Source organism: Eulemur rufifrons, chromosome 7 (genome assembly GCF_041146395.1).
Source record: "Eulemur rufifrons isolate Redbay chromosome 7, OSU_ERuf_1, whole genome shotgun sequence".
In the NCBI taxonomy this organism is placed as follows: Eukaryota; Metazoa; Chordata; class Mammalia; order Primates; family Lemuridae; genus Eulemur; species Eulemur rufifrons.
This window is the reverse complement of record NC_090989.1, coordinates 79,122,302-79,143,232: the sequence shown is the minus strand read 5'-3', so window position 1 is coordinate 79,143,232 and position 20,931 is coordinate 79,122,302. Positions and strand designations below refer to the sequence as shown.

General features: G+C 41.2%; 1 protein-coding gene and 1 pseudogene across 2 annotated transcripts; one reads left to right on the top strand and one right to left on the bottom strand.

Moving 5' to 3' along the window:
- Positions 1-6,475: 6,475 nt before the first annotated feature.
- On the bottom strand, positions 6,476-9,116 carry LOC138385754 (high mobility group protein B2 pseudogene; annotated as a pseudogene).
- A 2,691-nt stretch (positions 9,117-11,807) lies between these two features.
- LOC138386439 (5-hydroxytryptamine receptor 3E-like) lies at positions 11,808-18,284 on the top strand. Of its 2 annotated transcripts, XM_069472853.1 has the most exons (9): positions 11,808-11,874; positions 13,658-13,824; positions 14,351-14,395; positions 16,087-16,196; positions 16,360-16,529; positions 16,839-16,999; positions 17,358-17,562; positions 17,722-17,937; positions 18,055-18,284. In XM_069472853.1, the coding sequence occupies exons 1-9, from the start codon at positions 11,808-11,810 to the stop codon at positions 18,282-18,284; spliced, it is 1,371 nt and encodes a 456-aa protein (XP_069328954.1). The 2 variants fall into 2 exon arrangements, with proteins under 2 accessions (XP_069328954.1, XP_069328955.1); XM_069472854.1 differs by lacking the exon at positions 14,351-14,395.
- Positions 18,285-20,931: the final 2,647 nt, after the last annotated feature.

Genomic DNA, 20,931 nt, shown 5'->3' with positions numbered 1-20,931 from the left:
AGCTGAGGCTGGAGGATCACTTGAGCCCAGGAGTTGGAGTGGGCTATGATGATATCACTGCACTCTAGCCTGGGCAACAGAGTGAGACCTTGTCTCAAAAATATATATGTATTAAAAAAAAAAAAAAGAACATGTTAAAGAATTGGGTCATAGAATATGGGGGAACCAGGAAGGTGTTAGAAAATGTTCAAAGAAAAAAATCAAGAAGCACAAATTTATATTCTATTTATAAAGATATCAAATTGCAAATGGAAGAAAAACTGCTTTTTCCACAGGCAGGAAGGAAGTCAATTGGATCTCTACAAGACGAGATAGAGTTTGCATATTGACAATGTTGAACTTTGCCTGAGTTCTGTGTTCCCAGAAAATAGCAATCTTTAAGAAATCCTCCCACCCTTTTGTGCTCTGGGAAAGGGATTACCAAAAAGAACCACCTTTCCGCATATAACATAGACAAGACTCGCTGTCTATTCTTTTTCATGGTTTCCACTGGACTCATACATAGGTGACACTCTTGATCTATACCGAACCAAACATGGACTTTTCCCCTTTTGCCTGAATTTGCCAACAAGGTCAGACACAGACCTTCTAACTCCCCACTTTGTCACTTGCATGATTAGCTGAGATTAGAACTATTTTTCCTCTGAAACTACCTAGACACAGAGGTCAACAATTCCTGTTCAGCTAACTGACTGAGACTTCCCCTAATTGCAAAACAATTCCAACTATAAATCACCCCACCTATAACTTGTCTATTCCTCCCTATAAAAGTCTAAGGCAAAACCCTGCCAAGATACTCTGATCTTCAGATCTGGGTGATCTCCTTATTCCTTATATAGCCAGAAAATAGAATATTACAATATCAACAATATTTCCAGCAAAAATTACAATCATACCTCCTTAGTTCATTCAGTCCTATATGATCAATTCTTGTTCCACGGGATCTTGGGTTAATAGTGTCATGAACCCATCAGCTTCTCAACTATTGTTCTAAAAATCCTCAGTCCACTAGTGTGGTTTCAAAGTTGTTTAAGCAGTGCCATCAGATACTATGCCCAAAGTATCTGGCATAGTCCTTTTCCACAGGATTCTGAGACAATTTTTTGTTGAAGACAAAGCAATCTGGCCTGTAGCTGACCATTGAGCTTTCAGGGAGGCATCAGAGTAAAACAAAAAACTATCTGTAGTTGACAAAAGATTTAAAATGGTTATGGTTAGCTTACTCACTTATTACTGATAATTTTCAAAAGTGAAAGATCTGATGAGAGTTCCTTACAAGAATTATGCAGCTGACAAGGGAATTTGGTTGTTTCTATGGAAAGCAAAACAAAGTAACAAAGTCAATCCAAAGAAAGCTTTAGAAAAAATCATTGTAAATATGATAATCAACTATATTTTCAAAGAAGACCATGAACATTACATCTAAGTTATAAAAAGGGATGAACATAATCTTTAGAAAAATATTAAGAAATAATGTACAATAATCCTGATTTAATATATCATATATCATGAATATACCAAGCTTACAGTAAGAACATACCAAAAACATATGAAGAATATCAAGTAAAGAAATTCGGTAAGTCTTGAGTAAGTCCTAAACATCTGTATATTAAAATCACATAGGTAAGTGATTTGAATTCCTAGAAGACGCTAGATTCAAACTGAAAAACAAAAAATGTGACCATGTTAACATTAAAAATAAATCACTAAAATTATGACCAAAGGCTCCAACCACACAGGCAGAGATCTGCTGCCCTCTCCTGGAGGCCAATACCCCCAGTTCAGTTCTGGCTCAAAGTAAAGAAGCTATAGAAAGACTAGATTTCCTGTGTCTGTCTTCCTTCTTTCTTTCCTTCCTTCCTTTAACTCTTTCATTTTAAAATGATTTAAAATTTACATAAAAGTTGTAAAAATTGTACAGAGAGCCCCTGTGTACTCTTCATTCAGATTCCCCAATGGTGGATATTTCTAAATCATTGAAAATAAGTTGCAGAATTGATGATCTATTAACCCTGAATACTTCAGTGCACATAGGACACTGTCCTGTTAATGTATAAGCACAGTGCACCTCTCAAAATCAGAGAATTAATATCAATCCAATATACTGTCAAATCTATAAGCCCTATTCACATTTTGACAATTGTCCCAATAATGTTTTTTATAGGTCCAAGATCTAATCCAGGATCAAATCCAGGTATTTAGCTGTTTTATCTCTTCAGTCTCTTTCAGTCTGGAACAGTTCCTTGGTCTTTCCTTGTCTTTCATTACCTGGGTATTTTGAAGAATATAAGCCAGTTATTTTGTAGTTATTTTGTGCCTCAATTTGGGCTTGTCTATTACTTTCTCATGATTTGTGCATTTTTGGTAGGAAAACCCCAGCAGTGGAGCTGGATTCTTCTCAGTGCATTATAGGAAATACACAAAGTCAATTTGTCACTTTACTGGTGACATTAACTGTTAATCCATTTAGTTAAAATGATGTCTGCCAGATTTCTCCACTGTAAAGCTAATTAGCAAGTATGGCATACTTATTAATTAACAAGCAATTTTTGTGGAGAGATGCTTTGAGACTATATAATTATCCCATTCCTCATCATGATGGTTCTGGCATGAATCAATTATTCTATCATCTTTACAAAATTGTGATTTTTCTAATTCCACCATTTCTTCTGTATTTATTCATTGGCATTCTAATATAGAGTTTTTCCTTCTCTTTTACCCATTCATTCATTCATTTATATCAGTATGGATTCATGGACTCCTGTTTTATTTGAAGGGTTACAATTCATTATTATCAATGTTTATTTTGGTACTTAAATTTCTTGAATTTACTATAGGCCAACAAAGAACAAAACAGTAGCTGATGATGTGGCCATGACAGGAACTTGGGGAAAATGATCATCTCATTTGTCATTGCCCTTCTGCCAAAGACCACTGGGAACACACCTGTAGTTAAACAAGTTGGCTTTATTACTCGTTGCAGCAAAGGAGGACACACAACATGGGGAACCACGGGGAGTCTCAGTAAGAGAGTATTAGAAGGACCTATGATAAGATTTAGGGTTTGGTGGAGTGATTTGGGGAGAGGCTGAGGAAGCGACGATTTGTTCAAAATTGAATGCTGTCAGAAAGAGTGGGGAACGATTAGATAAAGAAATAGCAGTGATTCACTTGGCTAGATCAATATACAAAATCAATTGTATTTCTACGTAGCAGAAATGAACAATACAAAAAGGAAATTAAGAAAACAATTCCATTTACAATAGCATAAAATATTAGAAATAAGTTTATCAAAAGAAGTGCAAGACTTGAACACTGAAAACTACAAAACATTGTTGAAGGAAATTAAAGACCTAAATAAATGGGAAGATATCCCATGTTTGTGGGTTGGATGACTTAATGTTAAGTAGATGGCCATGCTCCCCAAATTGATCCACATATTCAACACAAAAAATTGGCCTAAATCATGTGAACTTGGATTCTTAAAACAATTCTGTGTTCGTTTTTATGAAAATACTTTTAAAATCTAGCACGTTGAAAGTACTTAGTTTAATGTTTTTACTTTCTGGAATTTTAGGGAATATTCAGTTTATAAAAGTGCTTATTTAGTTCTATAGGCCTATCAGAACAAAGTTCCTTAAGGAGGCTTTACAATCAACTTTATTAATGCCATCTAGAGATAGAAAATATTACACTTTCACACAGTGAGAGAGAAAGGCTTTTCTGAATTACAAACATAAAGACAAACAGACATAGAAATTAAAGCTTAAATTATAAAATTTCAGCCATAGGTCATGAGTAAACACAGAAATATAAAACTTGGTGGTCCACATCAGAAAGCTGTCCTCTTCCCAGTAGATATAAACTCTTAATTTATTTCCATTCAAAATAGACAAGTAGACAAAAAAACAAATAAACCAGAATCTCTGTCATCTTTCACCCAACAGGGACAAGATATCTATAAACCATCAGTCCGTTTACAGAAATTATCAAATGGTCAAACCATAAAATCAAATTTCCAATGGGGGCTAACTTACCGGCTATAAACAAACGAAAAACAAAATAAGTAGACAGCAAAATTAAATTTGGAAAAACAGTGAATCAGCAAGGTTCTATTATCTCTTTGGATTCACCTCTGGGAGGCAAGAAAAGATGTACCCAGGCTTATGCTGCCCTTTAATTGGACGAAGTTTATCTGGCTCTGTCAGGGGAATCCAATGGGCATTTTGGTGGCAACTCCAAAACTATTAAAATATGATTTCAGAAAAAAAGTAAAATCATGACTCTCATACAGATATAAAAATGAATATACGTTAAAGATTTTGGTCTACTCATATGATAGGAGGGAACCAAGCAGACATTATAATCAGTTCAAGGGAAAAATCAAAAGATCACAAATTTATGTGGAGTAAAGGAATGTTGAGATGAATTGCGATTGGTGACAAAATTGATTTTTCCACAGGAAAGCTGAAAAATAGCTCAAAGGCAATAATCAGGGCCAGAATCAGACAGCCCTGAAGGATGTGCATAGTTTTCCATTGAAACACAAAGTTCTTTCCTCTGCTAATTATTCATTTTCTTACTTTGTGCCAGGCACTGTACTAAATGCTTCACAAGCTTATCTGATTTAATCATCACACCAACCTAGAGAGGTAGGTACCATTATTAAACATATTTTGCAGATTAGGAAACTGAGGCTTGGAGGGTTTAAGGAAAAGCATATTAGAAAGACCATTCTATCACTTCCTCCTCACTTTTATTTTTTTAAAAACCTCTGCAATTATTAGTATATTAGTATCATCCAGGACTCGGGTGTTCAGTATTACTCCTGAAATTACACAAACAAATGCAAATGGAAAGAATCCAAGTCAAAATTACATAACAAAACAGCACTCCATCACAAAAGCGTGTAAAATTACAGGAACGCTAGTGTATTGTAACGTACTAGCACTTAAAGAGAACAATAATCTCAAAAACCACAAAATTGCCAAATTGTTCCCTAAACTGCTAAGCAGATAAATATGACTCTAATGAACAGGTTTGGGTTTTGTAAAGAAAGATTGAATTCAAATAAATGGAATAATTTGTATTGAGATGCACAGTTTAAGTGTCTTGTTTCCTCATATCGATTTGGTTCATAAAGGGACAAACCTCAGTACAGGAAAATATACCCTATTTTAAATGTGGTATAATTTTAGAGGCTGACCCAATTAATTAAAAATACTCTTAATGGAGAATCTCAAGTTTCCTGAGAAGTCCGTCTTTAGGTAGATAGGAAAAGACATTTACAGCCAGCACTTTTTTAGTCTTCGCTGGGACTAACATCAACAAAACTTGAAATGTGGCAGTCTTGTGTTTTTACACTCACACTTTTGGGGATACATTCTCAGGTCTTCTTTAATGTGGGAACTGCAAAATATAACTGCCATTACATGATAATGGGAATTAAAGAATAGAATCCTCATGTAAAGATTAAAACATACTTTTCTACTAGTCCTTCAAGGACAGACTTTCAAAATGTTTGTTTCCAATAATTCCATGCTGTGAGTAGATTGGTTACTCTTCACTTTGTAAATATAAGTGGGCTATGTGAAATTTGTTATCAACTGATCAATTTTGGAGTTTCAGTTGTAGATGAAAACTGTCTCAATTTAGCTTTTATTACCTCCATCATGATATGCAGGGTATGTAGACAAAAGCTCTTTATCAGCTAACTCTATGAAAAGATAAACACCGTAATAATCATGTGATCCAAAATGAGCAAAAGCAAAAAACTAGCTTCCCCTGAAGAAAAAAATTTCAGACCTATGAAAAGGACAACAGTATTAATAAAAAAATTGAATTTATTCTGAAGCATTCAAAATGCCAACAAAACAGCTGCAACTTTTTTTTTTTTTTTTTGCAATTACAGAGTGGTATTCAGTTAAAAGAACAACAATTATTTCATATAAGCTGCATCAGAGACAACTGAAGTTGAAAAACTGCCATCTCCATATATAACTAATTTGCACTGTGCACCAACAAGAACCTGCTTTAGGTCCACAGAGCTGTGAGGAGGAGGTTGGTGCATCAGAGCCAGAGCACAGCGCCTGACTGACCTGGGACTGCAGTGCTGCAGGGGGACACTCAAGACTCCAGGCTCCTCCTCGGAGAGCATCTCAAACAAACAAACCAACCCACAAAGAAACAAATGAGAACCCGCTTTAAATTTCCATGGCAATTTACAACTCCCATACTGTACCAGGCAAGGTTAGTGGCTATTGAATATACCATCAGGACAGAGCTATCTAAAGACACATTCGGTAATGTGTTAACTATACAAAAAAAGGCACCATACAGTTTAAAAACAAATCTTACACAGCCTTACATTTCAATTTTTTTCCTTAAAAGGAGTGAGTTGTGTACAGAGGGGGGCCAGGGGGGTGGCGGGTGTTAAATGCTCTATAGACAAGAAAAAAACTGCACTACAACCAACTTATTCATCATCATTATCTTCTTCTTCATCTTTTTTACCTTCTTCCTCCTCTTCATCCTCTTCATCTTCCTCCTCTTCCCTCTTTTCCTTGCTTTTTTCAGCCCCAATATGTCCCTTTTTTGCTGCATCAGGCTTTCCTTTAGGTCAGTATGCAGCAACATCCTTTCCGCATTTTTCCTGCAGCTTTGCAGCCTTCTTTTCATAGGGCTGCTTGTCACCCGCTGCAGTGTGATTCCGCATCTCTCCCAGTTTCTTTGCAACATCACCAATGGATAGGCTGGGATGTTCTCCTTTGATTTTGGGGCGATATTCAGAACAGAACAAGAAAAAGGCTGAGGCCGGATGCAGTGGCTCATGCCTATAATCCCGGAACTTTGGGAGGCCAAGGCGAGAGGATTGTTTGAGCTCAGGAGTTCAAGACTAGCCTGAGCAAGAGCAAGACCCCATCTCTACTAAAAACAGAAAAATAATTAGCCAGGTATAGTGGCACACTCCTGTAGTCCCAGCTACTCGGGAGGCTGAGACAAGAGGATTGCTTGAGCCCAGGAGTTTGAGGTTGCTGTGAGCTAGGCTGATGCCACAGCACTCTAGCCAGGTTGGCAGAGCAAGACTCTGTCTCAAAAAAAAGTTAAAATTATTACATCACCTAGCAGTTCCATTTCTAGGTATTATATATACCCACAAGAATTGAAAGCAGGGACTCAAACAGCTGCTTGTACAGTAATGTTCATAGCAGCATTATTCACAATAGGCAATAGGTAAAAACAATCCAAGGGCCCATCAGCAGATGAATGGATAAACAAACTGTGGTATGTACAATAGAATATTATTCAGTCTCACAAAGGAATGAAATTTGATACATGCCACAACATGGATGAACCTTGAAAACAGTTGAAAAAAGCTGGACACAAAAGGACAAATGTTGTATGATTCCACTCATAGGAGGTACCTAGAGTAGGCAAATTCACAGAGACAAAGTAGAATAGAATAGAGATTAAGGGGCTGGGGTAGAAGGAATGAGGAGTTTAATGGACACAGAGATTCTGCACAGGACAATGAAAATCTTCTAGAAATGGACAGTGGAGAGGCTGCACAACATTGGAAATGTGCCACTGACTTGTACACCTGAGAATGGTTGAGGTGGTGCATTTTATGTTATATAGTTTACTACAATAAAAAAAATGCTAAAAAAGTTACAAATAATAAAAAATTAAAGAAAAATTGGAAACTAAAATGAAAGAATAGAGTACCAAAGAAAGAGAACAAATGGCTTTCTAATTTTACCACAATTTTTAAAAATACAACATTCTAAAAAATCCAAAATTTACTGCTGGTACTAATTTCTACAAGTTAGCTGTACTGCCATACCCAAGTCAAGAAATTAAAAGATACCATTGGCCAGGTGCGGTGGCTCACGCCTGTAATCCTAGCACTCTGGGAGGCTGAGGTGGGCGGATCATTTGAGCTCAGGAGTTTGAGACCAGCCTGAGCAAGAACGAGACCCCATCTCTACAAAAAATAGAAAGAAATGATCTGGACAGCTAAAATTATATATATAGAAAAAAATTAGCCAGGCATGGTGGCGCATGCTTGTAGTCCCAGCTACTCGGGAGGCTGAGGCAGAAGGATCGCTTGAGTCCGGGAGTTTGAGGTTGCTGTGAGCTAGGCTGACGCCACGGCACTCTAGCCCGGGCAACAGAGTGAGACTCTGTCTCAAAAAAAAAATATATAATAAAATAAAAATAAAAAAATAATAATAATAAAAGATACCATTAAATATGCAGGAACATTCAACATCAAAAGCTAACTGTATGTAGTAGCCCCTCAAAAAGCTACAACCTGCGTTTTTTAAAAAGTATTTTCTCTACTAAGAATCTTATCAGCTATACAAAAATCAACACAGTTTTTATACTGAAACTAATATTGAGCTGCACTTGAATTCACATTCCTTGTTTTGCTCAGCAAAACAACTGCCTGGGCACACACAGACACTCCACACACACCATTACAGTATAGCCATTTATTCTTCATCTTCTCCTGTTCCTCATCTTCATCATCTACCTCTTCCCCCTCCTCATCTTCTGATTCATGCTTCTTCTCTGAGCCTGTTGGCCTGCCCAGGCCTTTCTTTCCTGCCTCACTTTTGCCCTTGGCACGGTATGCAGCAATATCCTTTTCAGATTTCTCCTTTAGCTTAGCTGCTTTCTGTTCATATGGTTGTTTATCTTTGGCTGACTATTCAGGTCACATTTAACCCAATTTTTTGGCAGTACCCCCAATGGGTAGGCCTGGGCGTTCACGTTTGATCTTTGGGAGATGTTCAGAGCAAAACAGGAAGAAGGCAGATGGGGCCCTTTTAGGAGCATTGGGATCTTTTTTCTTTCCTTTCTTATCACCTTTGGGAGGAACGTAATTTTCATCTCCCTGTCATAGTGAACTTTCTCACTTTTTGCCATATCTCAAACTTTGACCTTTTACTTGCAGACATAGTCTTCCAACTCTCCGAACATTTCTTAGAGAATTTGGCAAAATTGATAGACGAGTCTAGGTGTTTCTTCTTGTGCTTTTGCTGGGAAGTCTGCACAAAGAAGGCATACGAGGACATTTTGCCCCTCGGTTTGTTGGAGTGTCCTTTACCCATCATGACAGAATGGTGTCTGTCTACCTGGTGTGAGCTTTTCCTCAGAGTCCCGCAGAGTGACCGGATCCAACAGAGAGGCTTTCTTCGAGGGCTCTGGTGTGAACTGGTTTGACAGGTGGATTTTTGAAAGAACCTAATGAAACTTCTAGAAATGGAAAATATAATCACTGAAACTAAAAATTCAGTGGGGCTGGGCACGGTGGCTCATGCCTGTAATCCTAGCACTCTGGGAGGCCGAGGAGGGAGGATCACTTGAGGCCAGGAGTTTAAGACCAGCCTGAGCAAGAGCAAGACCCCATGTCTACTAAAAATAGAAAGAAATTAGCTGGACAACTAAACATACATAGAAAAAATTAGCCGGGCATGGTGGCACAAGCCTGCAGTCCCAGCTACTCGGGAGGCTGAGGCAGAAGGATTGCTTGAGCCCAGGAGTTTGAGGTTGCTGTGAGCTAGGCTGACACCACGGCACTCTAGCCCGGGCAACAGAGCAACACTCTGTCTCCAAAAAAAAAAAAAGAAAGAAAGAAAGGAAAAAAACTCAGTGGACAAATTATATTTGTGGGGTTTTTGTTTGTTTTAATTCTACATTCTAGCCCATCAAGAATCAGTGGGCCGGGCGCGGTGGCTCACGCCTGTAATCCTAGCACTCTGGGAGGCCGAGGTGGGCGGATCGTTTGAGCTCAGAAGTTCGAGACCAGCCTGAGCAAGAGCGAGACCCCATCTCTACTAAAAATAGAAAGAAATTATATGGACAGCTAAAAAAAATATATATATATATAGAAAAAATTAGCCGGGCATGGTGGTGCATGCCTGTAGTCCCAGCTACTCGGGAGGCTGAGACAGTAGGATCGCTTGAGCTCAGGAGTTTGAGGTTGCTGTGAGCTAGGCTGACGCCACGGCACTCACTCTAGCCTGGGCAACAGAGTGAGACTCTGTCTCAAAAAAAAAAAAAAAAGAAAAAAAAAATTAGCCGGGCATAGTGGTGCATGCCTGTAGTCCCAGCTACTCGGGAGGCCGAGACAGGAGGATTGCTTGAGCTCAGGAGTTTGAGGTTGCTGTGAGCTAGGCTGATGCCACGGCACTCACTCTAGCCTGGGCAACAGAGTGAGACTCTGTCTCAAAAAAAAAAAAAAAAAGAATCAGTGGACAGGCCGGGCATGGTGGCTCATGCCTGTAATCCTAGCACTCTGGGAGACCGAGGCAGGTGGATTATTTGAGCTCAGGAGTTCAAGACCAGCCTGAGCAAGAGTGAGACCCCATCTCTACTAAAAATAGAAAGAAATTATATAGACAGCTAAAATATATATATAGAAAAATTAGCCGGGCATGGTGGTGCATGCCTGTGGTCCCAGCTACTCGGGAGGCTGAGGCAGAAGGATCGCTTGAGCCCAGGAGTTTGAGGTTGCTGTGAGCTAGGCTGACGCCATGGCACTCACTCTAGCCTGGGCAACAGAGTGAGACTCTGTCTCAAAAAAAAAAAAAAAAAAAAAATCAGTGGACAGATTAGATGGTAGTTTAATCACAGCTGAGGACAGAATGTGTTTCCTGGTAGCTAGATCTGAGGAAATCACTAGGCACACAGATAAAGAGATAGAAAATAGGAAAGAGGGATTAGCAGGCAGAATAATGGTCTCCCCAACGATGTCCGTATCCTAATCTCTGGAATCTGTGACTGCGTTAGGTTATTTGGAAAAGGGAGAATTAAGGCTGCAAATGGAATTAACGTTCCTAATTAGCTACCCTTGAGTTGGGAAGATTATCCTGGATTATCCAGGTGGACCCAATGTATCACAAGGGTCCTTATAAGTGAAAGAGGAAGAGAGAACAGAATGAGGACCAGAAAGATGAGGTGGCAGTGTGAGAAAAACTTGGCCCAATGTTGCTGAGGTTCTAGGGGGGCGTTGAGACAGGGTCTCACTCTGTTGCGGGGGCTAGAGTGTGGAGGCATCATCATAGTTTATTGCAACCCCAAACTCCTGGGTTTAAGCAATCCTCCTGCCTCAGCCTCCCAAAGTGATAGGATTACAGGTGTGAGCCACCAAGCCCGGGCGAGCTGCCGGTTTTTATGATGGAGGAATGGGACAATGAACCAAGAAATGCAGGCAGTTTAAAAGCTGGAAAAGGCAAGGAAATGGATTCTCCCTTAGAACCCACAGAAGGAATACAGCCCTGCTGACACATTGATTTTAGCCTAGTGAGACCCGATTCAGACTTCTAGTCTACGGAACTGTAACACAATAAAGTGTGCTTCCTTAAGACACTAGGTTTGTGACTTGCAACAATAGCAACAAAAGGCATGTAAGATAGAAGGAAACCATCTACCATATGTCTAATAAGAGAAAGAATAGAGGAAACACAATGTTTTTTAAATGGCTGAGAATTTTGCAGAATTGAAGACATGAATCTTCAGATTAAGGGATCACACAAAGGTCTGAACGTGATCGATATAAACTATTTCTAACCATGAACATTGTAGTGAAATATCTAAGACTTAAAGTCTTAAAAGCAAACTGAACCTCAAGCACAGGCACGAATGAGACAACCAGAGCTCTCTTTCTGGGCAGGTTACAAATGTCAGTGGTCAACCAATGCTATTAGTATTCAAAGTCAGACTCTAGGTGTGGCCCATGTGCCTGTAATCTGGACATCCTGGGTCCCAATACATGCTCAGAAAGAATTTAGACAAAGGAGATGGAAGGAAGCTGTTTCCACAGGGAGAGATTTCCTTTCTACCTTGTTCTCAGTCTTCTGCTTCAAGGTAAGAAAGGGGCAATGACAGAGGACGAAGAAGAACTCTCTCTGGTAGTACATCTAGGAAATTCTTTCAAATTTCCAACTCCTAGAGATTATCTGAGATGGGCATAGTTCTTTCACAACTATATTACTGTGATGCCCAAATAGACTTTCCTTCTCTGAACTATGGAAAATCCGCTTCTAGTTACGTGCCACACAAGAGCATTTCTATTTTCTTCCCATGAACCAGCCACAATTGTTTTCTCTTCCATTCAGCTTCTACATCCACCTATCTTTCTACCCACAGGTATAATTCTTTTTCTCTACATGTATGAAACCCACCTATTAGCAAAGTGCCCACTTTAGCCATAACTTCTCCATCCACCTACTGAATCCAAGGGCTGTAGGTTAGGTAAGATGCCAGAGGGCAACAGGTCAAGGGTGAAAATAGAGTGTGTGCTTCTCTTCCAGTGAGTTAACATGGTAGAGTGGCTGGAACATGGGCTTTGGAGACAGACAGACCTGGGTTTGGATCTTGGTCCCTCACTTTGCTAGTTGTGTAACCTTGGGTGAGTTGCTTAATTTCTCTGCGCTCCAGTTTCCTCATCTGTAACATAGGACTATCCTTGCAGAGTTGTGACGATTCAATTAGAGAAAGTGGGTAGCACAGTGCCTGGCATTTGTTAAGTGCCAATAAATGTCATCTCTCCCGCTTAGGTTGTCACAGGACTTCAGATAAGGGGACACAGAAAAGGACTGGACCAGAGGTGACTTCAAAGGCCAGCACAGGAAAGAGACACAAATTGTATACCTGGTCTAGGCAGTAGGAACATTTTAAAAGCTTCTCTGGGCACTTGCAGACAGGGATGGACAAATGAATATTCGAACGATTCAAGAATGTGCCTGGAGAGCACTGTGACTTTGGGAATGGATAGGGCTTGATGTCGTTGGCACAGAGGTCATCTTCTCTTATTCCAGATTGTTGCTTTTCCAACAAATCTCCACCAGTAGAAAATTGGAATCATTACTAGTCAGAAGAGGGGGGGGCAACACCTCAAAAGCCTCAAACTAATAAACATGGACAATTATCATATGCACATTAAAAATAAAAATCTTTTCTAGAAAGCCTCAAACTAGAAAGCTGATAGCAGGGTTGAGCAGCAAAGTAGGGAGTCGGTTGAGACAGTCAAGATAAAAATAGGTGTGTTCTCTTTGGGGCCCCAGGACAGTAATCCTATCTGATGACTATCACTGTTTCAGGGCTCAGTTTGCATACAGATTTGGGCATGCTTTGCTTGCAGACAGAAATATTAGACAGGAGTCCGGAGCCCTAAGTCAGCTTACCACATTAGCTTCCATCATTTGCATTCCAGCCCGGCGCATCCTCCCTGGCAAGGCAGGAAGCACCCAGCAGCTGGACGCCTCTCAGTGACGCCCTCCCCCATTCTTCATCTCATCAAGGGGTGGGAGGCGCATAGCACAGCAGCAACAACCAAACCTGGGATCAGATTAAGTCCAGCTTCTGCCTCTTATTATCTGTTTAACCTTGGGAAATCACTTCTTCCTGTTGCATTGTAGTTAAATGTTTATTACATGAGGATAAAAACAGTATCTACTGATGGGGGATTGGATTAAATGGGGTAATCCATTTAAGGGGCTTAGAATATACCTGACACATAGTCAATGCTCAATAAATGTTATTATTATAACAGGCTACCCCAGGCCCTGCCCTGGGGCACCTCTCGTATAGGGAACACAGGCATCCTCACATTCTCTCCCTCGTCTCTCGTGTTTGACGTCCACTACAGGAAGGGGCAGTACTTTCACCATCGATTGCTCAGGGTTTGAACAGCATGGGGTGGATCCCTCTGCTCTGAGTGTGGTGTTTGACAGAAAGGCCTTCCGTCCAGCCACCAACCTCAGTGTCCCCACCCGAGTCAACATCTCCTTTACAATGTCTGCCATCCAAGACGTGGTGAGTGCTACCCCTCTAGCCATCCTTGGCCTCCTTAACTTTTTCCCGGCCCCTGGCAAGGTGACCCCCAAAGCTGTTAACCACACAGCAGCTTCCTCCATCATTGCTATAGGGCATTTGCCTGGCACGGAGATCTCAAAGAAGCTCTGTGCAGTTCAGCAGGGTGAGGTATAACAGCACATGGAAGAGAATCTTTTCTTCTCATCCTGGCTGCATACCAGTGTCCAGGATCCACCACCAGAGGTTCTGTTTGGATGAAACACAGGCATTGGTATTTGTGAGCTCTGGGTTATTCTAAGTTACAGCCAGGTTGAGAAGCACTGCTTTCCTCCAGCCCTGCCATGAACTCCCCTGCCCGTGGCTGGACACATCTGTTTTGTCCAAGCTTTTGTCCTGGACTTGAAATGGTGGCCTTGATCACAGCATCCTCTTTATATACCTTGGGGATTGGTAAACAAAAATGTGAAGCGGGGATGAAAAGACTTCTTACTGGCAACATACTGGAAACAGAAAATTCTTTTGGCAGGATGAACAGCTACAGCTCTTGTCATCGTTCCTGTGGCTGGAAATGGTATGGTCAACATTTTATTTTCTCCCTTTAGCGTCAGAAAGGATTTTAAACAAAGATATACTAATTAAGACTTTTAATGTACCTAATATCACTTTGGAACACATGAAGGAGAAATTGAAAAATACACCATAATGGTGAGAAGCTTCAATATACTGCTTTCAAAAGTCAAGTAAAACAAGAATAAATATATATGGTGATTTTTAACAGCATAATTAAGAATCTTAACCTAGACCGGGTGCAGTGGCTCATGCCCACAATCCTAGCAGTTTGGGAGGCTGAGGCAAGAGGATTGCTTGAGGCCAGGAGTTTGAGACCAGCCTGAGCAACATAGTAAGAACTCGTCTCTACAAAAAATTAAAAAATTAGCTGGGCATGGTGGTAAGCGACTGTAGTCCTAGCTACTTAGGAGGCTAAGGCAGGAGGGTTGCTTGAGCCCAGGAATTCAAGGCTGTAGTGAGCTATGATCACACCACTACACTCCAGCTGGGTGACAAAGCAAGAGCCTGTCTCAAAAAAAAAAAAAAAAAAAAAAATTTTAAAAAAGAAATTATGAACTTGAAATGGAACGCATACATATGAAAATCTACGGAATGTAGCCAAAGCATAACTCAGTGGAAAATTTATATTTTAAGTGCATTGATTAGCAAACAAGAGGGACTTAGGGGGGAAATGACTGGAAGCTTATTAGAAATGTACTTGATCTCAGGCCCCACCTAAGGTTACCAGCCATCCCAGCCTGCCCAAACTGAGGGTCCTCAGGCCATGGGACTTTCAATGCCAAAACCAAGAAAGTTCCTAGCAAACCAGGATAAGTTAGTCACCCTACCCACTGGATCTGAATCTGCATTTCAACATGATCCCCAGGTGTTTTATATGCACAGAGAAGTTTGAGGAGCACTGATCTCATGCAAACCTTTATCTAATATGCATAGAACCCCTGGTCTGGCTATGGCCACAAACCTCAGCTGCTGGTATTAAAAGTGCCTGAGACTATACAAGCCCACCCAGAGTTTGATAGTCCTTGAAAACATTTTCCAGAGAAAGTTACCAGCCTTGGAATAGAGACCTGGTCACCACAAAGGCAAGAGAAGATAGTACCCAGCACCTGCTAAGTAGAGGAAGACCACTAAGGCTCTTGGCTTCAAAGAACCCAAGGGCTTGTTCTCTCCTCTCAATAGAGACCAGTGGGAAATAATTAAGACCTTGCTAGATATTAATCCTATCATATAATAATCTCTGAACAACATTGCAATTTACAAATCCTTCCATACCCTATTTCATTTATACCTGCTACTACCCTAATTTCACACTGAGGAAATTCTAGCTCAGAGAGGCTGAGTTACTGATCTTTCAGCTCCAAATCTCATTCCTACTATAAAAGGAGAGTATTTCCCTGATCATCAGTAATTTCTCACTGAAGTAGTAAAGCAGAGGGGTCAAAATTTATGAAGAAATGAACACAGGGAGGTTCAATTTTATCTGTAATTATGATTTCTTGGGGAAAAAAGTCAAAATATTGACTCCACAAAATTGGGAGGTAGATAAACAGATGTTATTATATTGTTTTATATACTTTTCTATGTGCTTGAAATATTCTACGACTTACGTTTTTTTAAAGAGGAAATTGAAGGACAGGGGAAAATAACTCCAATGCATGTCAGGCTCTCACCTCTCCTCCACCTGGCCTGTAGGTCTGGGATAACCCATTTATCAGCTGGAACCCAAAGAAGTGTAAGGGCATCACAAAGATCAGTGTGGCGACCAAGAACCTATGGCTCCCAGACATTTTCATCGTTGAGTTGTGCGTATCTGGGGAAAGTCAGAGGGAAGTCCCATCTCCTGGTATCAATAGAGATTACAGTTTACCACTGGGGCTACCATAAGTGGTCTTTAGATGGCCAAGAAACAACCATAGAGATAAGAAAAAACCACAGCACCCGCCTCCCACCTCATCTCTCTTCTAGCATGGACGTGGATAAGACCCCGCAAGGCCTCATAGCATATGTAAGTAATGACGGTCGCATCCGGTATAAGAAACCCATGAAGGTGACCAGCATCTGTAGCCTGGACATCTTCTACTTCCCTTTTGACCGGCAGAACTGCACACTCACCTTCAGGTCATTCCTCTACACAGGTAAGTTGCAGTGGGGTCTCAGGGATGGGGTGAAGGAAAACAACCAACAGGACAATAAAAAATAAAATATAAAGTAACTGTGAGTAAATGGTGACCAGGGAGTATGGGTGGAGCAAAAGATAAGGCTGTATGGATACAAAAATATTTTCCATAAAGGCAGAACCCACATCTGTCTTGTTTATCACTATCCCAAGCTCCTAACAAACTTCCTGGCAAAAATGTTTGTTGCATAAAAGGATGGGAAAGAGAGCGCAGTTGAGCCGGGAAACTACATCCTTAGAACATGATTTGGATGGGTCTCACTTTCAGTGGATAACATGTTGCTGGGCATGGAGAAAGAAGTGTGGGAGATAGCAGACACATCCCGGGACATCGTTCAGACCCATGGAGAATGGGAGCTTCTGAGCATCAACAAGGCCTCCCCAAGGATTTTGGTGGGAGACAACCTATACGATCAGATCATGTTCTATGTGAGCTCGGAGGCCTTTGCTTTTTCCTTCCTTGATTCCTCTTGCCCTTGCCTAGAATCTCCACCAAATGAGTATCTCCCAAGTTTCAGGGTCTCTCAACCTTACCATTTTCTGCCTGAGACCAGAACCCTCTCTCCCAGCTGCCCCCAGCCTCACTCTCCTTACTAAAACTCGTGGCTCTGGCTTAACCCTCTTGGCTAGTTCTATTATCAGATTATGAAGCTGGATGCCACATAGCTCCAGATCCCATGGTGTTATTAGACCAATGAAAAAGGCAGAGACAGAAATAGTCACTGCTATTCCTGGCAGTGAGCTGCTATTTCTGGATTTGGGATTTCCTCCATCCCCTCCCCACCAGGTGGCCATCAGGCGCAGGCCCAGCCTCTACATCATAAACCTCCTGGTGCCCAGTGGCTTTCTGGTTGCCATTGACGCTGTCAGCTTCTACCTGCCGGCAGAAAGTGGGAATCGCGCCCCATTCAAGATAACCCTCCTTCTGGGCTACAATGTCTTCCTACTCATGATGAATGACTTGCTCCCCACCAGTGGCACCCCCCTCATCAGTATGGCTCCTCCAACCTTTGGGAAGAGAAGAGTGGGAACTACCTCAGGGAAGGGAGGTGTACCGGGAAAAGGAGGCTCCGTGGTTGCCAAGGTGGGATCAGAAGAGAGAAGTCCTGGGTGGTGTCTCTGGCCCTCACACAGGCCCACCTTCCCTCAAGGTGTCTACTTTGCCCTGTGCCTGTCACTGATGGTGCTCAGCCTGCTGGAGACCGTCTTCATCACCTACCTGCTGCACCTGGCCACCACCCAGCCCCCACCCATGCCGAGGTGGCTCCACTCCCTGCTGCTGCACTGCACCTGCCCAAGGAAATGCTGCCCCACTGCGCCCCACAAGGGAAACGAGGGCCTGGGTCTCCCCCAGGCCCAGCTGCCTGGTGAGGGAAGTCAGCCCCCAACACTTGCTCTTCCCACACCCTCACCTCTCTGCCCCTGCTTCTCTCCCTGGGCGGGTAACTTTCACAGCCCAGGGCTGAGTCTGTGTCTTTCTGCAGGTGTGAAGGAGCCAGAAGTGTCAGCAGAGCAGATGCCAGGTCCCAGAGAGGCAGAGGTGGCTGGGGGCTCAGGATGGACAAGGGCCCAGCGGGAGCAGGAGGCCCAGAAGCAGCACAGGGTGGAGCTGTGGGTGCAGTTCAGCCACATGATGGACACCCTGCTCTTCCGCCTCTACCTGCTCTTCATGGCCTCCTCCATCCTCACCGTCATCGGCCTCTGGAACACCTAGCCATGATATCTACCTGCTCCTTCAGATCCCAGCTGCTTCTGGCCTCCAGGGACCAGTCAGGTCTTCACCCTTTCCCAAGAACCAACTGTCATATCCCCAAAATTACCATTTCCCTGCTGTATTCCATGTATACCAATCCAGCCCTGCTGGTCAGTCTCATCCAGTCCCAGACAGTTTCCCCTTGGTCCTGCATTCTATTGGCTTCCCTCAGTCCTACCGTGTGGACCCCTTTATGTCTTCTGCATAGCAGGTTCTACCTCCTCTGCCTGCTAACTTGTCCCAATAAATCATTTTACAGAGATTTCTGACTCTTTGTCATGTCATACAGTAGAAACTTAAATATTCAGGACTGATAGTTTCAAAATGTCACCTGTGCATTCCTTTGCCTGTGATAAAACTTTGGTGTCATAAGGCTGCGATCCCCAACCCCCAGGCCACGGATCAGTACCAGTCCATGCCCTGTAAGGAACCAGACTGCACAGCAGGAAGTGTCAGGCACACAGGGGAAGCTTCATTTGTCTTTTTACAGCCGCTCCCCATCACTCACATCACCACCTGAGCTCCACCTCCCCGCACCAATTCAATGGAAAAATTGTCTTCCATGAAACTGGCCCCTGGTGCCAAAAAGGTTGGGGACCGTCATCATAAGAGATGATCCACTCACTTTAAGTCCAGTGTGACAACTCTCCTATTTGAGAAGTTTTAATTCTCTTAGGTGTTTTCAAAAACATATGTTCTTACTAATAGAGTTTTTGATTCATCTTTTTCACTATCTTGTACTGATTTCATCTTAATACTCTCTCAGTTTGTTTCATTTTATTCTCTTTCTTATTTTCCAAGTTGAATTCTCCATTGAAGTATTCTTGGTCTTTCTATAATATAAATTTTACTCTGAGGACAGCTTCAGCTAAACCTCATAAGTTTTAGAATAACGTGTTCTCCTCTTCATTATTTCATAGATAATTTATAATTTGTTTTTATTTCCTCTTTGATCTAAAGGCTATTTGGGAGAGCGTGAATTAATGTCCATGGACAAGGGGGTTTTATTATTGTTATCTTTTCATTGTTAATTCCCAGTTTTTTTGGTTTATGATCAGAGAGCATGGTCTTTAAATTTAAAACTTTTTGGATTTATAAAGCTTTCTTTCAGGCTGAATGATTGGTTTTGTAACAGGTTTTGTTTTAGGACATTAAAAATGTATATATTCTTTATTTATATGTACATCTACTAAGTACTAAGTAGAGTGTATTTATTACATTATGCCAGTCCTCTTCAGCAGTCCCCAACCTTTTTGGCACCAGGGACCGATTTCATGGAAAACAATTTTTCCACGGACTTGGTGGGGGGTGGGGGTGGGGCGGATGGTTTCAGGATGATTCAAACATATTACATTTATTGTGCACTTTATTTCTATTATTATTACATAATATATAATGAAATAATTATACAACTCACCATAACGCAGAATCAGTGGGAGCCCTGAGCTTGTTTTCCTGCAATTAGACTGTCCCATCTAGTGGTGATGGGAGACAGTGACTGACCTGACAGGAGGCGGAGCTCACGTGGTGATGCGAGCCATGGGGAGCAGCTGTAAACACAGATGAAGCTTTGCTCACTGGCCTGCCACTCACCTCTGCTGTGCAGCTGGTTCCGAACAGGCCACAGAGTGGTACCAGTGCGTGGACCAGGGGTTGGAGGCCGCAGCTCTATATCATAGTTTATTTTTTGTCTACTTGGTCTGTTAAAGCTCAAAACTATTTTATTCATGTTCTCTGGGTAGTTGTAGTTTCCCTTTGTATATTTGACTGTTAGGTTATATGATGCATAAAAGGATATGGTTATTATATGTTCTTGAATTATACCTGATTTTATCCTTATATAACGTCACTGTTCTATTCAATGTGTTTGAACATGATTTCCATTAGTATGATAATGTTGCAAATCTTGCTTTTGCCTGGTATATTTTTGCACATCTCTTTTATTAATTCTTGATTAATTTTTGGCAGGGTCATATACATACAAGGTACAAATATCAAAAGGCATATATGGCATCTATCTTTGTTTCCAGCCACCTAGTTCTCCTCTCTAGAAGCATCTGCTGTTCGTTCCCTTGTGTATCTTTTAGAGTACGTCTTTATTTTCCATCTTGCCTTGTCATTTTTAGGTGCATTTTAGGTGCATTTTTTGTAAAGAACATAAAGCTGGATTTTATTTGATTCAATGTCTTCCTTTTGATAGAGGAATTCACCTGTTTACATTTAGAGAAAAAGCTGATATATTTGGTTTTATTCTTCCCGCATATTTCATGTTTGCCATTTATATTCCTTCATGCTGTTTCCTCTATTTTCCATTCCTTTACTTTTGCTGGCTTGATCTACTTTCTGTTCATTTTTTTTTTTCTCCTACAAAATGAAGTCCTGCAATGCTTCTTAAATTCTGCTCATTATTATCTTCAAAACAGATATCATTAGAACTACATTTTTCCAGTAATACATCGAAACTAAATTATAATTCTGTTCTCCCACTGAAGTGTTTTATTTGCCTATTCCTCCCCAACCACAGAAAATGAAAACTTTTTTTTAAAGTTTACTTTCTCACTCTTCCCCCTACCTTCACCTCAACAATTAGAATTTGCAAATATAGTCT